The sequence below is a fragment of the Crassostrea angulata genome, chromosome 6 (genome assembly GCF_025612915.1).
Source record: "Crassostrea angulata isolate pt1a10 chromosome 6, ASM2561291v2, whole genome shotgun sequence".
Classification (NCBI taxonomy): Eukaryota; Metazoa; Mollusca; class Bivalvia; order Ostreida; family Ostreidae; genus Magallana; species Magallana angulata.
In genome coordinates this window covers 32,292,757-32,311,011 of record NC_069116.1, presented here as the reverse complement: position 1 = coordinate 32,311,011, position 18,255 = coordinate 32,292,757, and the positions used below count along the sequence as shown (strand labels likewise).

At 33.4% G+C, this 18,255-nt stretch overlaps 1 protein-coding gene across 2 annotated transcripts; it reads right to left on the bottom strand.

Annotated features, from left to right (window-relative positions):
- Window positions 1-7: 7 nt before the first annotated feature.
- Window positions 8-17,404, bottom strand: LOC128188319 (myotubularin-related protein 3-like). Of its 2 annotated transcripts, XM_052859298.1 has the most exons (17): window positions 17,243-17,404; window positions 14,954-15,048; window positions 14,136-14,428; window positions 11,254-11,426; window positions 10,401-10,503; window positions 9,723-9,836; window positions 8,706-8,899; window positions 8,361-8,462; window positions 8,074-8,185; window positions 7,693-7,888; window positions 7,132-7,317; window positions 6,805-6,978; window positions 5,685-6,614; window positions 3,823-4,056; window positions 2,871-3,055; window positions 2,519-2,537; window positions 1,702-1,837 (listed from the first exon to the last, which is right to left on the bottom strand). In XM_052859298.1, the coding sequence occupies exons 2-16, from the start codon at window positions 14,966-14,968 to the stop codon at window positions 2,534-2,536; spliced, it is 3,015 nt and encodes a 1,004-aa protein (XP_052715258.1). In that variant the 5' UTR covers window positions 14,969-15,048; window positions 17,243-17,404; the 3' UTR covers window positions 1,702-1,837; window positions 2,519-2,533. The 2 variants fall into 2 exon arrangements, with proteins under 2 accessions (XP_052715257.1, XP_052715258.1); XM_052859297.1 differs by lacking the exon at window positions 2,519-2,537 and having other exon boundaries at window positions 8-1,837; window positions 17,243-17,403.
- Window positions 17,405-18,255: the final 851 nt, after the last annotated feature.

Genomic DNA, 18,255 nt, shown 5'->3' with positions numbered 1-18,255 from the left:
TTTTCAATTAATTCCAACTAAAAGAATGAATAAATTTTACAGATTTATTTTTTAGACGTTTTAATTTATTCATTGTGAACCTGCATTTATTTTCAAACATTGGAGTAAATTAATGTTATTTTTCACTAACATTATTACTTCCCTTTCATATAATTTTCTTTAACCCCCAAATTTAGAATTATCAAAAAATTGGTACCAATATGTTACACATTATTTGTGCAAACTGATAGTAATGCAAATAAATATTTGTAGATCTTTGGGATTGTAATATGGTCATACATGTAGATGCAACTGTACAAAATTAAGAATTAGATTCCTGTCAAAGATTCCTATCAAAATTTAAAAAAAAATAAACGATGTGTGGCCAATCCAATTTCAATGATGTCATGACATATAGATCCATAGCACTATTGACCAGAAAAAAAAACGAAGAATGAAATAAACCATCAACATATGTACAAAAATGTACAAACAGAAATACACCATTCAACATCTTCTAAATTGAAAAAAAATATCTTTCCCTGGTTTGAAATCTAATTGACAAATGCTGGCTATAATGTACATGTATAATATTTCCATTACATGTACTTGTAACAATTTGGAAATGTTTTACAGTTAACCTAGGCTGATCTGGTTTTGGATAACTATTTTAAAGATGGATTTGCTGATAACTACCATGCCCAAGCACCCACTAAACTTCCCTTTCCTCTACTTCAATATTTCTTGATAAGCATTAACAAACATAAGCTTTCCAGTGCTAATATTAATTTAGAACAAAAATGATAACTTGAACCCAAACTAAAATAATACATGGAAAAGATCAAGATATTTTCTTCTATCAAATCAAAATGTATTGTATCCTTAGTAAAATTATTACACATATTTTGAAACAAAAAAAAAACCAATATGGTATTTTATTTTTCCACCATTGAAATATCACCTAAGAATAAACAGCACATGTCAACAATGTTGTTTTCTTCTGAGTATTAAGAATAAGAAATTAACAAAAATCAACAGTATTTGAGATCATTCCAATTTTAAAACAATTCCTTTAAAACATCCACTATAATACCGGTACATATTACCCCAACGTATTCAATACGTTTCGTCATCTGTAGGGGAAAAGATCATAAAAATCTCTCTGTTTCAGGAGAATTGGATTCTGATCTGGAGAATTTTAGGAGATTTGTTTAACTTCCAGTATTAACAAATCCAAGAACATGGAAAAATGTTCTTTGAGCCAAAAATCATTTTAGGTTTGAATTTCTCAAAATAGCTGTTAATATAGGTATATAACTGTACACTAAATTTCTTACATTTCCTAACCATAATTGAGAGTTCATCACTGATATTTTTATTTTTTTAACAATGATGATTAACTGTAATCTGTAACCACTGTATATGTTTTATTCCACCATACTACTTTGCTGTAAACTGCAAATGAAATTTGAACATAGAGCGAAAGAAGACAAAACACAAGAGCAAACAACATGTAACAATGACAATGAACAGATGATCAGTCTTGTACATAATTGGCATTAAATAACACACGTAAGTCATTCAGCATGAGAAAATATATGTTTGACATATCAATTTTCATCATATCATTTACGCACACATTTAACAATAAACCAAAATTGTTTAGAAGCCCTAGTTTGAAGCTGCATAGGCAAGCGGTCGTTCGTCGACCACCCCGTTAGATGCTCGCACGTGTTTGGAAATCCTCTGCAGGTTGTTGAAGCAGCGATTACAGACTCTCTCTGGAGTCATTAAGTTCTGGTGAGGAATCATGCTGAAGTTCTCTGAGCAATTCCCGCAAAAAATGTTTCCACAGTTCCTTTAAAGTAAAAAGATATACTCTTATTAAATCTATGATGAATTTCTACCTAAATCAGTTTATAAATCAATCATTTGCAGAAAACATGGAGAAAAATTATTATAAATATAATTTTTTCAAAAATCAAATGCAATATATTCAAGGTTGTCAATCTTTCTTAAGAGACCATACATTCATTTAGTGCATCAAAAAATCCAATTACACACAGTAATTACAAAAGATACATTATACGCAAAAACCGCTGACTTGGTTGATTGATCGAAGCAATAAATGAGTCAATGAAATCATTTTAATCGAAGCACATTTAACAAGAAGTCTTGAACTGAACATACCGAGTATATCAAAGAATCAAGGTTTTGGCCGATTAAAATTTAGTGCTATATATGATATTATTTAGGTACCGTAAGTTGTAAAAAATACAAAGCATACAAAGACCTTGATGTACAAGAAAGCATTGAAACATAAATTCTCCTCATTACATTTTTTCCACATGAAATGATTGATTATTTCATGTAACCAAGCAAGAATTTTTTTTTAAATATTGTCAGCTGATATTGCCTGATTAATTACAAATGTGATCAATTAATCAAGTCTTGAATGAAGAACTATAGCAAAACAGGTTTCAAATCGACACATTCCTTTTTTAATACACAACTACAAGGTTATTCAAGATAATCTTACTTCATGAGATTCATATCAACTGCAATATAAACAAATAAATATACTGCCATGGGCGCTGACATGAAATAATCAAACAATCTATTGTACCATACAAATACATCATAAAATATATTTCAACGCATGTAAGAATGCCTTTTGTTTTAATGAAGAGCAGTACATTTTTAAATGTTTTGTTCCCCCCCCCCCCCCCCACCCAATTGCAACATTTTCCTGTCATTTTCTAGCCATACTCTTGCTAGAATATCATATCCCTAAAGAATACATAGTTTGTGGCTGGTGCAAGAAACTTTCCCCCTGTTGTGTGGAGGACCCTTAATATTCACAGTAAAGACAATAAAGAATATATACAAACCTGCAGTGATGTTTTCTGACTAGAAACCCAAAGCCTGACTCGCACTCAGCACAGTGAGTGACAGCGTGGTCTGGAACCCAGCGAATCATCTTGGACTCATTTTCGTCAATGTTCTCCCAGCTGACATCCGATGCAGCATTACTTCCAAGAGAGTTGAAATCGCCATTGACATCCGGGGATAAAAGCTTCAGGGAAAAAAAGAAGAAAATGTAAGAGAGAAAAAAAGATTTTAAAAGGACTATATATGATATAGGCCTAAAATGGCCCCCTAAAATGAACATCATTTTACTTTAATTCTTTGTTTTCGTTGTACAGATATATATGAGGTGTTTTTACATAATGTTCATTTTGATTCAATTGCCCACAATTAAGAAATATGACATCGAAAAGACAACCTTTTCCTGCCATTTTGGCATCTTTAGCATAAAACAGCTTGTTTTCAAGCAGTTTTTCTTCAGAAAACATAGAGCGCATGCTTGAACAAACAATGTATTTTAATCAGAGATGTATCTAACCAGGGCTAATAAGTGACCAAAAAATTGTCCTTGTTCAAGCATGCGCTCTATATTTCCCATTCATAAAACGATAAGAAAAATGTCAATTTTTGACTGATTTTGATTGAATTATATAAATAGCTTCACTTCTGACATCATACACTGCCAGTGAGTGCAAATAAATCAAATAATTAGGTGAAAAATATATCTAACATCAACTCTTCTAAAATATAACATAACATTTTATTGTACCAAAGACAGTTAAAAAATTGCTAATTATGGGGGCCAAATTTAATTCATATCATATATGATCATATATGATAATTTAAAATTTTAAATACTTTGTTAACAAAGTATCACTTACAATTTCATGTCAAAACATGACAACATGACAGAATATGCCTAACTTTTTTACAAAACTGGGGGGGGGGGGGGGCAACAGCTCTAAAATTAAATACCATATCATCTTTATCCAAAATACACCTAGTTCCACCACTGCAGGCTGAAGCATGCTGAAGGAGAGCTGCATTGGCTGCAGCCAGGTGATTTCTGATCACCTTAATTTCTCTTTCATAATCCTCTTTAATCTTCTGTATGCCTTGTTGAACGGGATCATTAAAGGTTGTGAGTCCGTCAGAATCAAGATGTCTGCTGAGGCGCCCCACCTTGTGACAAAACTGGGATTCAGAAGACTGTAAAGAAACAAAATTAATTTACTCAACATGAGATAGAAACATGTTATCCTAGGTAACTTGTTATGTAAAGAATAAGACAAGTTACCTCCCTTAGCTTGTATGCAATACAGGGATGGGGTAATGGTTATTTGTAATGGTAATTGAGTGTAATTAATTACTAATTTTGATGTAATTGTAAGTAATGTGTAATTGGCTAAATTTTCAATTACATGTATTTAATTGATTACTTTCAAAAAAGGCATGTATTTCCAATTACTTTTCAATTACTTTCAATTACACACTGATGTACATGTACCTATAAATATGAAACTGTTCACTACCCATTGTTTCCCACACATTGACTATCAATGGTACAAGGTCAAGCTTGGAAGAGTAGTGAAAATCATTGAACTATAAAATTATTATATTCATTATACTAAATATTTTTCAAAATGAATTTTTTCAGTGATTCAAAATTTAATCATGAGTTTCCCAAATTTCATCAAGCACACGTATTTGATGATTTGCTTGATCTATTTTCTTTAAAAAAAAAAAAACTTATTTTCATTCTTATTGGAATAATTAGTGTGTCAATTATCACTGAATTAGTTACAAAAATAACTGCTTAATTAAGAAACAAAATCAGTGTTATCTAAATTATATAAACTATCAAGTCACGCTTTGTAATTGATAGCATAAAATACATAGAGCTAAAATGTATGGCTTCAAATGGGTTTTAAGTTTTAGACGCCAAACATGTCCACAGGGTGTGTTCCCTTATTGCAAACATTTGATAATTAGGTATAAAACAACAGGTGTGAATTGTGATTTGATAACAATTATAGTCTCTCCTCTACCTGATATTAACCTGTATTTTTGGCATTGTATTTATAAAGAAAAATAGTTGATATAAATGCAAAGGAGAAAATTTTCAGATAAAAGTTTTACATGCAGGAAACACTTTTGTTAACATGATAGGTGTAGGTTAGGGGATATGACTTTTAAATGTTTTGACTATCAAGGTAGTACATGTACGGGGCACCTCCACATTGTGACTACCTGCGTTTTGAAATAAACATTAAAATTAGATTTATGTTTCTTTCTTTCCTAAAATTTTTACCTATCAGAGAAGTTAGCAAATTCTAAAAGAGTGAACGTATATTGATTATGACGAAGTTTTATTCACATTATAGACATACCTCCTTCAGTGTTTATACATGTATGTTGTACATGTAGCTACCGGTACAACATGGTTTTAGTAAATTTTGATGAAAATGTAATTTGTAATTTAATTAATTACATCTGCAAAGTAATTGTAATTTAATTAATTACATTTGAAAACTCTTGTAAGGGTAATGGTAATTTAATTGAAGGATTTACGCAAGTAATTGTAATTTAATTAATTACTTTCTATTGTAATTGACCCCATCCCTGATGCAATATGATACATATTAAAGCTTTTAGTAAAAACTCTATAAGACACAAACTTGAAGACATTCTTTGAAGATGCACACAATTTTTAAAAACATATAGGAAAAAGTATCAAAGTTCTACAAAAAAATATTTAACTGTATATGAAATTTGAGGCTACATATTAATTCTAACATAGAGGGGTACATCTTGAAGCCATTGGAGTTAATTTCTACCTTGTCAGTTGCTGGTGTTGGTGGACAAGTGGAACTCTGGGAATTGACTGGAGTGGTTGGCAAACTTTTGAGCGGACTCTTTGACTGACTGAATCCATTGGAACTGCAGGTCAGCCGTAAAGGCGTGGACCGACTCAGATACTGATGAATACTGTACATACTGTCCACAGGGAGTCTCAAGTCCACATTGGAATTAGAGATATCACTAGTGCTGGTGCTAATGCTGGCACTTTTCTCAAGAGTCACTAATTTTTCTAGACTTAATTTATGTGCAGGCCTGGTGCCATTAACTTGATGATCTATCTTCTCCTCGGGTTTGCTCTCCCCATCCGTGATGGTATCCGTAGAACATTCAATGGCCGGACTTGATGTATCAGTATCCCCATTGTGATGAGAATTTCCATTACATTGTCCATTAACTAGATTATTTTCATCATTACTCTCTGGCTCAGTATCATCTTTGCTATCTTGATCTCCATTTGTTAAATTCTCCTCTTCTAAATCACTACAATGGCCATTTGAAACAACTCCATTACTAGCAGAAACATCTCCATTTTGCTCTTTTTCTGGAGACGTTCCATTCTTTAATTCACTGTCTCTATGGCCATCTTCAGAATGTACAGTGCCATTGGAAACACAAACATTGCTAGAAGTCTTATCACAGTCTTTTGTCAAGAGAGAAGGGTCAAAGTTATCTAATATAATGCTAGGGTCGCTTTTCCTACGACTGGGACTACTAATGGGCTCCTGACTGGGCCCTGCCAGATTCTCACAGGATCGAGTTTTCTGTAGATTACAGGTATTGGTTTCTTGTTGCATTTCCTGTTGATCACATCCTAAGTCTTTCAGGTCCGTTGAACAGGTGTAATTGGAAAAGTAAACTGATGTCCAAAGAGTTAAATTTCTGACATCAAATTTTGGTCTTAATACCTGAGGGGAAAAGTATAAGAAATTTCAATAATTTTAAAATTACAGTATCCTTTTCATTTCATACACTGTTCATTTACTACAATTACGTCAATGACCAAAAACTAAATAGCATCAACCATCCAGGAATTTTTTAAAAAACATTTAATGTTTTGAGAGGAATTGGCATAACTAGAGAATGTTCTTTGTTTACCTGTTGCTCCTTGCTGGGTGAATACAAATGATTGTAGAACTGAGAATTACTAGGATGAAGCAGACTCCACAGAGACGAGGTTTGTACCGATAACTCTCCCTGTAACCTCTCCCGAGCCGTGTTACACAAAAAAGTTCCAAACAAGTGGGAATACGTATGTTGAACCATTTTAATCTGCAAAGCAAAATTCTCACTTATTAATAGACATAACATGTATTGAACTTTCAACATGTACACTTTATAGTACACTTTATAGTAAAAAAATATGTTGTCAGCTGAATTCATAGTAAGTGTATATTTGTTTCAATGAAATTGACATTCAATTACCAGATATGCTTCATTAAACTGGAATGCACATGGGAACTGTTTGAAAAGCTGATATACACAGTCCAGCCACTGGAGAAACACTGGAGACCGTTCATTGGGGTCTTCGGAGTTCACTCCATTGCCACACCTATCTGCAAACTTATGACCGAATTCTAACCACTCCCTCTCCACCAGCACTTGAAAGCCCTGGAAAAATGAATATACATGTAATTTTTCAATTAAAAAAAAAATCTCTACAAGTCTATTTGATATTAAAATCACAAAAAGTAGAACTTTTACATTATTCAAACTAAACTCTCTTTACAATCATACAAAAAATTAAAATTTTGCCATTCTGTTATCTTACCATGAAAGATATATAAAATTCCGAAAAACAACAAATTTTTGTTATAAATTACATGAATAGGTTTTAAAATCTAAACAAAGTTTAACCCCTCACTTTTACAGATGATGATTATTTGATTATTTGCTTTTAATAAGAGTTTACAGTACAGTGGATAAACTGACACCAAAATCTGCTCTACTTTTCAACTAAATGACATTAAAAGTTTGCCATCCAACCTCTACAGTTCTGTAGTAGGGGTCCATCATCAACTCCGCCAAGGACACAATCTGAGAGGTCCTATCCCACCCATCCGAGCAATGCACCACCACCGAGCGCCGCTCCTTACTCATTACATTCACCACCAGACACGCCGTCCGCAGCAGGTTGGCTAAGTAGGTCATCCATTTAGTCCCCTCCAGACTCGAGAGCCAGCTGAAAAAAGAAGCAAAATGATAATAATGACCTAGTCCTTTATGTGTAAATAAACTGTAGGTTTTAGGCTAAAAAAGCAGAAAATATTTAAAATGATGAGCTGAAGAAGCATAATTATACAGACCAGGTCATCTTAATTACCTGTTTGATGTTTTATGAATTTTGTTTGATAAACACAAGCTTACTTGAGTTGGTCGGATGCAGTACTACAGTGCTGCCTTAACTGAGTGAATGCTTTCCTAATGGCATGGATGTTGTCCAAATTCATGAACTGAATATCACATGTAGGATAATATTCTACAAAAATAAAACAAAAACTTTAAATATAAGTATTATCCATACATCCCTTTCTTATCAATCCAAAAAAGTCTACAGGTATAAGCCATTCTTCAAACCTATAAATGCATCAACAGATCCAACATATAAGAAAATAAAGTGTTCCTCTACACAGTTTAATCTGGTTGCTACTGACCTACACACTCCACTCCCCCTCCTTTCAGTCGGTTTGCCATGGACGCTCGGTAGGACCTACAGTCCACTATCATGACCCTTTTGTCTGAGCCATCAAGGTCTTCTACAACATCAATCCAAAAATGCATGTTTTAAATTAAAATTCTTTTCCTTCTTTTTTAAGGAAATGAAGGTTTCTATTTTGTGTTTTCTTATTTTCATCATAGATGCAAAAAGCTCTCCAAAAAGACACATTACTAATATTTATCAGAAATTAAAAGTAAAATAATTTGGAACATTGTCCATTTTTTTCCAACAACACATAAATAATCATCTTATAACAAAATTAGTCATGCAAGCATCGAACCTTCACTTTGTGAGCCGGATTCTGAGCCGCTGGTGTCCTCACTGACGTTGGGATTTTTCTGACTCTTCCCAGGGTTCTGTTCACAAGCCTCGGAGAAAGCCTTCATCAGGTTCTCATCCTCCGTGTTCCGCCAATTAAAGAACCCGATCTCCGGCTGACTGCACCTTACAAGCACTGCACCATTTCTTTGGTTTCTGAAAATTTAAAAATACACATTGTGTCATCATCACCTAAATACAAATTGACTAGTATGCTTCGGAGCAAGTATTGCAGTATCACTCAAATTTATGGTGGATAAATTTCATGGAACTTGGTAGGTATCCTTTAGGCTTTACACTCAAATCTACATCATTAACAAGTTATGAATCAAGGTCTTGAATCCAAGAAAATTCAACAAAAAGTACTTTCATGTGAATTTTAAACTACCCATAGCCTGATCTTATACTGTACATTTAAGCTGGTTCAGTATTGGAAAACTCACTTTCAACATCCATGGCCAAAAATTAAGAACATTCAGTGGAAAGGAGCTGTTTACAGAGAATTCTGCTATCAAAGCTATTTTGCACACATATTTGAACAATACAAGCAAGTACAGGGCTTAAGCCAAATGTGCTTTCCCATTGACAAAAATACTATGTCATTAAAATGTTTCACGTATTTAAAAGAGGAGTGTCTGTAAAATTATTCTTTTATAAACTTTTGTTGAAAAATTTTACTACTCCTCATAATATAGTGACCAATATTACTTTTCTTTCCATTCCAACAAATTTTGCTCTAATATACATGTTCAGCTGTGCATGTAATTATACTTGATTAGTTTTCAAGTATCACAGGAAATAAATTCAATCGCTCAACATGCAAATTCATAAGTATTTTTTCGATGACTCTTTGCAATTTTGTGCATTTTTAAGCACTTCCTAAGGACTTGGGACAAGATTCAAGTCCTTCTCGTGGTCTCTATGCACTCTATTCCCAAACTTTATATAAATCACACAGAACCTCTCTGCTGTTCATTACCTCCACACCACGGAGGGGAACCTCTTGAGAGACCGGAAGCCAGCCGAACTCTTGATCTCGTCATCAGTGATGCTGGCCGGTACGATGTGATTCCGAGGGTACGTGGGACACAGACTGTAAAACAGACGGACAAAAGTATTTACAACATGTCTTACTAAAAAAATATACAATATAGAAAAACAAACTTGGGATAAACATGTATACAGTAAAACATGCTTATAACGAAGTGCCACCATTGGGTGATTTTGCTTTGCTATAAGTGTAATTCGTTATATCTGTCAAGTTTACAACATGTAATAAAGTCACAGGGAATGGAAATCACTTCGCTTTAAGTGTTACTTCATAGTAAACATGTTCTTCATAACCATGTTTTACTGTACTCTTAAGTAATAAATACTTAGTGATTTTTTTTTCTAGGAATACATAAAATTTTTAATCGTTTTAAAATCAATTGGTAATATGCCCCCTTCAAACCTGAAGTACAATTCAAAACATTATAGTGTTATCATTAGAGCCTTTAAGAAATGTGTTAATACAAAAAAAAAACACCCTAAAATAGAATCTTTCACAGCTATGAACTGAACACTATCACAAGGTTGTAATTAATTGTTGTGTCACTCATTATCGTCCATGATGACAGTTCATTCAACATTCCTGACATGCTGTTCCAGGTCTTACCTGAAGTCTTCGTTGACATAGGTGATGCGCCACGCCTTCCCACTCTTCAGATCAAATTTCTGTCTCTCAATCTCTTTCCCGAAACTGTATGCGTAGGTCTCATCTGAAAAGTGTCATCATTACAACGAAATTCAGTTATCTTTCATCATACATCCATGTTTTCTTAGCAGTCAGATCGTTTTTTATACATATCTCAATTTTTTTACTGGCCAGAATTCAACAATGATTAATTAAAAGAAAACATTGCATCATAACTATGACTCAGAAAAAAACGTCCCATAAACCATTCATTCAAAAGATTATCAACAGGTGATATTTTCTGACAGTCTGCCCCAAGGTTTCCCATACACACACTCGGACTGGCCTGCACTAAGGTGATGCAAGAATTCTACACTGCACTTTAATGAGGTGTGCATTAGTAGAACACTATACACCAGGTGAAAAAAAAAAATGTATGCCTGTATTGTATATTGCGTCAGTACAATAAGATGAAACAGATCTCATTATGTATGGATGAGTTCACCAGCAGCTTTTATCACTTGATGAGAATTTTTAGACAGCTAATATATATCGAATGAATGAATTATACCCTTTGGCAATGTAAAAATGATAAATGTTTGAGTGGGGATTTTTAAAAATTTTCCAGGAAAACAATGAGTAGATCAGGACTTTGATTATTAAACCAAACCATTTATTTGCTTAACCATATCATGTAAATTGACTTAAAATGCAAATAAGGAAATTTATAAACTAGGATAAATCTAAACAAATATCCTTTTGATCTTAATTTTCACACTAGCAGATACATGTACAATTAAGTACCGTTCCCAATATGTACAAAACCGCACTTTACCTTTTTGGCACAACTGATGGCAGTTTTCTGGATCCTGAGAACCAGAGTTATGGTCTTGGCACCAGGCGTGAAAAGTGAAGGCAAAGAACTCATTGAGCTGTTTGGGAGCGGTCAGCTTGCTCATGATACGGAGGAACCAGGACTGACAGGCATCATTGTCATTAAAGCCACACCTAGGAAGATATAATGAACATGTTACTGATTTTCAAATCATTGATACATGTACATGTACTGAATCAGATACAAACACACATGTACATAAAACAGTGTAGACATTTTTTAAAGGAGGAGGGGCGGTAGAAATGAAATGGGGGGTGGGGGTTACAAATTGTAGCCAGTGCATTAATAGGATATTTTTTGACATTTTTTTTTAAATTGGAAAAGGACATAGGGGTATTGGTAGGAGAAATGTAGCTCATTGCAGCACGTGCATTAAATGGGTATTTGTATCATTCATGCATAGTCATTGAAATCAAATCAAATTTATTACACCTCTTTTGGTTACCTTCCAAGTTCATACAAAACACCAATCTTTGTCTCAGTCAATATTTTCCAACACAGTGCAATTTTAACACATTAAATGGCTTACACACTTTTAAATATAAACAAGAAACAGAAATAAATTGAAGGTGTTTTCTGGCAATTATCGTCCAAGTAATCTTTTCAGCTTTAGTAGCATTAAAACTTGCTGACAGTTACCCATCAAGATTTTTTTCATACTAAGCTACCTTCTTATTTTGTCAACATCTAAACATCTAAAATTACATAATGGATAAATCTAGAAAACCAAAGATGAGTATGTGTTAAAGTATTGATCATGTGTGTATCTTATGATTGCTGAGTCAGCCAATATTTGTTTACATGTATGTAGACTAGCTAATACATCCTTATTTCTATATAAGCTTGTGAGTGAACTTCATGTGACCTCAAGAATGATAATAAGTAGATAGGCTTTTTATTCAGGAAGTTATAATAAAATAATCGATATCAGTAAAATACAAAAAATATAGTTAGTTCATACATAACTGAAATGCACAACAAATTCTTTGTACGCATAGTTTCAATGCATACTATATACATTTTTATTGGCTAGTTTATTAAGTTGTTTACTTCAATTATTAACAAGATCCAGACTTCCAAATTCATATGAACTTGTATGAACCCTCAATACACATTAAGAGCATCTGAACCAAAAATGTCTCTAACACAACTCCTGCTGGTCTCCCATTCAGAGATGGCTAGCGAGAGCTGTGATCAATCCAAATTACAGCCAGCAGACAGTTCTAACACTACGATCCCACAAGCTTTCCATTGCAGACATATCGATCTCTCCTTTAAATGTAACCTTACAGCACCTATACCTATCTCAAAATCTAATTTAAATTGTTTTTACAGGTTACATGTAACCTTTTTTAAAAAGACACAATTCACAACAAAAATAAGTATTTTTCAGTGTCTGAACAGCAGGTATGAAAAAAGAATTTCCATTCTCAACACTTCAGTATGCATGAGTTGAAAAGATATTACCAGTTCAACAATGCTCTTATTTTTCTAAAGAATGCCTTCAGGTATGTTTGTGAACAACACCTCATTTGAACCTCAGGTAAAGAATAAATGAAGAACAAATGGCTAGAGTTAAAAATACAACAGATTTGATCAAGTTTTTTCAGGTAACAAACAAGACCATTTATTTCATTGACATGTGCACTTTTTCTATGTATTTATAAACACGTGCATATCAATCACATTAATCTACCATGCATATATAAATGAATAACATCTTGGCAGATCTTTCACATTTTCTCTAATTCTTCTTTCATTGCTAAAGTACTGAATATATTAGGACTCCATGTTAATCATATACATATATCAAAATTTTAATGAAGGGGGATATGGGGGGGGGGGGGGGGGGTGGTGGCACAGGATCACTCATCAAAATGTAAACAAAAAATAATAAGTGTATTTGTACATGCTCGGATAATTGCATGACAATTTAAAAAAAAATAAAAAAAACTTGTCTTTTATCTGTCGGGCCATCTGTTGCCCTCAGCACAATATACCAGTACCTACGGAGATGACAGTCTAGGCAAACAGTGTGACAGGACATTACATCAGACTATTGATCACTTTTACAAGTCTCCACCGCTGTACAACTCCATACACAATGACTCACCAATCCCCCCCCTTTACTATTGAAATCTACCTTCAAGATTACATAACACACCTGCTTATTGTTAATGCCTTGTAAATTTCAATCTGTCCTGAATAAACAAGATTTAATCAAAAAACCAAACTAGACAGATGGACATTGATGCATAATCAGCAATCTTAAGCCCATTGAGATTTTTTACTCTCATTTTTTTTTTGCCCCTCTTGATGATAAGCAAGACAATGTTAAGTGTTTCCTGAGTACCCTAATACATGTTTACAAGTATGTATTGTCCTGAATGTTTGCTTACTTTAGTTTAGTGTATTCAGGGCAGTTTTATTTATAGTCAATATATATATGGCCAACTACAGAACAGAAACTAGCCAGATAACCCACTTATTTGTTTGCAGTGTTCTCATATTTTTATCAATTCTGTTATGAAAATTTAGATGTGCCTTTAACTAAAATCAATAGATTACACCTTTACTTAGATACACCATATAATGTTTTGGAATATTCCTCCTTCCGTACATTTGTACTATTACACCACACCGGACCCAGATTTGGAATCAATTGTATCTTATCTTAAAATGTGTATATAGCATGTAGTTGAATGAAACCTCTCATATAAAGCTCAATATTGCACTGTAAATCTCAGCGCGAAATTGCCTAATACACTTAATCAATGAATTATTCTCTTTCATGAGAGTAAGTACAGTTCCTTTCCCCTAACCTTGCTACTGTAGCATCCTTGCAGTAGATGTTCAGGAAGAAGATATCTGTCCGTTCGACGGAATCGATCATTCCAATGGGCACATTTACAAAGGCCTTCTTGAACGTGACCAGGAGTCTGTAATTGGACAGAGCAATGACCCCATCAGTGGTCCTTCCCAGGAACTCCCCGGCTTCCCCGGGAAGAAGGGGAATGGGGATCTGGAGGGATTCATCCTCCCGAACCAGTTTCTTTTTTGGGAACAGGTCTGATCTGTTGATGCATTCTATACTAGTTGGCTCATCAGCATATGCCTACATGAATAAAAAATAAAATGAATAAAAATCCAATGCACAAATTCAAGCACACTGCATTATGTCTAGGTTGAAATGAGAGTAATTTTATCATAGAATAATTTGGGGTTTTTTTTTTTGTCGAACTGCTCTACAGATGTAATAATATGTCAGCAAAACTGAAATGAAATTAAAAATTCATAAATGATTCTTTCTCAAATTCAACACAGCATATTGAAATAATCAAAACCAATTTTTGTTAGACTGTTCGTGTATGCAGACAGACGTTACTTTTGGAAGAGCTACCAGGGAATTGACAGCCATTAATAATGTATTTTATTAACACCAATAAGTGTGTATTGATGTTTAATGACTGTCCTTGCCATGCAGTCCAATCTTGGACATATATGTTGTCTAGTGATGATCTAGTTCACTCAGCATGAAGTGTGAAGTGTAAAAAAAAATGCATTATATTTCCAGAAATCATCTTAGCCCCCCCCCCCCCCACCCCCTTTGAAAAAAAAAAAACTAATGCAAAACTCTTACCATTTTCAGATGCATTTGGCATATATATTGCTGATGGCACTTTTTCTATGAAAATTCAGCGCAGCGGATCTTCACTGATGCTCACACGGTTGTTCCTATTATAAAATACAAGGCAATAAAAATGTCATTAACAAGTTATTTCAAACATTAAAGTCCAACTTTATTGAAACATTTATTTTAGGATTAATAACTGCACCAGTCTTCAGAAAATTTTGCCTTATGTTATTTCTGTCAAAGAAATTTTCTATTGAGATTCAAAACGTTTAAAATCCAACTTTGTTGAAACAGCACTTTTTTTACGTTGCCGACTGGCATTTAAATTCACAGTATTCATTCATGATTCTCAAAAACAAAATCAATGCAGGTATCTAAATATATCTTCTCCCAGACTACAAGGCCAGCCACAAGTCTTTTTTAATGGTTTATCTATATCCAAAATCATATCAATCCTTACTTCAAATATTTTGCGTGCTTTTTAAATGTATGACCGAATGCGAAATTTGATAATTTGCTGTGAAATGAAAGTAGACATCTCAATGACTATTCATCAGGGATTTCCAAATAGAAAAAAAATAATTAGCAACTGATAATGATGCATGCATGTACTTTCATTTCTGTTAAGAAATACATTAAGTGTTTTCCCTATTTGCATTTTTCAAAGAAAACTAGTGATATGAAACTAACATTAGTCAGGTGAAACTACTTCTCTCTAAAACCTTCTAGACTTGATAAAGAGTAAGAAAAAAAAAGAATATTTTACCTACTTTTTCCAATTTGGTATTAACAATATAAAGGACTACTGTACATTGTAAATAAAACTACTGGTGTAGTAAAATTACCACAACAGGGAAGTGTTATTCATAAATACAACTTGTACCTATCAGATAGTAGTACTTGTCAATTGTTCAATAAAGGTGCTGAGTAGGCATTTCTTATATTTCTCTATTTTTTTTTTAAATTAATCAGTATATTTTATAACAATAAAAGCTGATACTACAGTTGGAAATTATTAATCTGAAATGAACAGGCTGTAAAAAGTTCAAAGTTTTAAATTTTAATTCACTCAACTTTATCATGATTCAGATTTCTATATCTTTTGACCTTTTTAGGATGATCTATATATATGGCTTATATTGGTTAATTGCTTTGATCAATTTAATTCTTTGCGTAATTCACTAATTACTACATGACCAACAATAATTATGACAGAAAATAACGCATTATAACTTAATTTATATGTCTATTCTTGAAAACACTAGTGATATCTTAAACAAACAAGTGTTATCAGGAGATAACTAATTGACTCAATATCCTTTTGAACCATTTATGCAGTGGTCACTTTCTACAACAGATTACATAGAAAGAAATCAAACACACGCTGCACAAAATGCTTATTTGAGACCCGTATTTCAGAAGTATATTTATTCAATGCATAGTTGAACTCACTGGTTGTCAACTTCAACACCTGGTATCGCAGTATTATAGCATGAAGGTAAAAGTTTAAAACTAAGGTCCATGAAATACCCTGCCACTATTGCAAGCAACTGCTCTTTTGATATAATTGCATTTTGTACTGTTATCATTTTCGAACAATCAGTTAACCAGGGGGTAACTTGATGTCTTATACAAGATAAAAAAAGTGATGACTTAATCTACACCTGAATAGATATCTGCGTTTTAGTCACAATAATTGTGATATTTATTCAGCTAACGCTAAAGTCATCGACTAACGTACTTCTCATGTACATAATTTAACTAAGTAAAAAAATAAGACTGCTCAAGGATAGTACATTTCCTGTCAATAATATATTCTGTTGGTATATAATGTCCTTTACAATTCTGTGTATTAAATAAGATCTATATATATATAGGCCTTAAGAAGACAGATTACATAGATGCGATTATACCATTCCACTTGTCATTGAACCTACACCTCACGACTTAAGTAATGATTCTTTCACACTGTCTTATCTCAGTCAGTGCATGAGAACGTATGATTCTGACATGCACTTGACTTCATCATTATCTTGACATTTAGTTTTTTTTAGTGCACACAACATACGCGACTTTCGTTTGTAACCAAATGTTTACTGTGACGAAATATGCTGATGTGCATTTTGAGTTAATACTTATGCACTTATCTAACAACAGAGTTATGTCTTTGCAGCCATGTTAAACTTGGTAAGATAATAATGAAATATACTACGTCTATGTTTGTCATCCGTTGCCAAAATCAAAACTAGGCCATAACATGTTTCAGCGGAAACGCCTCCTTTTAAAGCTTCTTACCTAAAAGGAATTTAGGTCCTGTTTTCTGTGGAAATCCACAGAACTTTATCTGGGAAATCCTTGGGAAAAATTCACTTCAGTAAATCATGCAGACGGGTATACTTATTTGCCCGGTAATCATAATAAAAATGGCGGAGCAAAATGTCAACAACGGTGACGTCATTTTATTGGTCATATGATAAAGGTCGAATGCCTTTGAACGTGCGCACTATTTACCGAAAAGTATCCTTAACGTCAGGGGCGCCGTTTGCTTTTCATTTACAACATATTTTTGAACGTTGTAGTGGATTATGTGTGATCAACAAAGAATTTCTTGCCCATATTTTTTTACTTCGAGTAACCAGGCACCATGGGCACATGGCATCGTTTAAACAAAAGAAAAAAGGGCAGACCTATCCGAAATCTTGACAAGCCGAAAAATCAACTGGGCCATAACATATTTCAGCGTAAACGCGTCCTTTTTAGTTTCCTTATCTATCAAAAACCAACAAAAAAACAAACAAAAACCCCACCAATTCGACAATCTTTAAAATCCTAATAGTTATGGGGGGATGGATGTGTAGTAATATATGCGTGCGGCGAAAAAAAGGGGTTGGGCGGAGAAGGGGGAGGGGACAGATGACTTCCCGTTTATCAATAATAGACAATTTAATTTCAATGAATTAATACTAACTCCATATCCGTCTCTTTTAGTTTTTATCCCTTCTATTGGTATTTTATGATACTTTGATTTAAAAAAAAATAAAAAACAAGAAATTTAAAAAAAAAATTACACATAGAAGGATCGAAGAATATATCAAAGTTTACAATTAATATCTTTCAAGTCTCAAGAGTCAATAAAATTCATACAACATACTGATAAGTAAAGGTCACCAGTAATTGTTTCGTTAAAGGGGCATGGTCACGATTTTGGTCAAATTCAGTTTTACTGTTTTTCATGATAATTCAGAATGCTTTAGGAATGTGTCTCAAATGATCATGTGAAATTTGAGAGTCAGGCATAGAGTTATGAG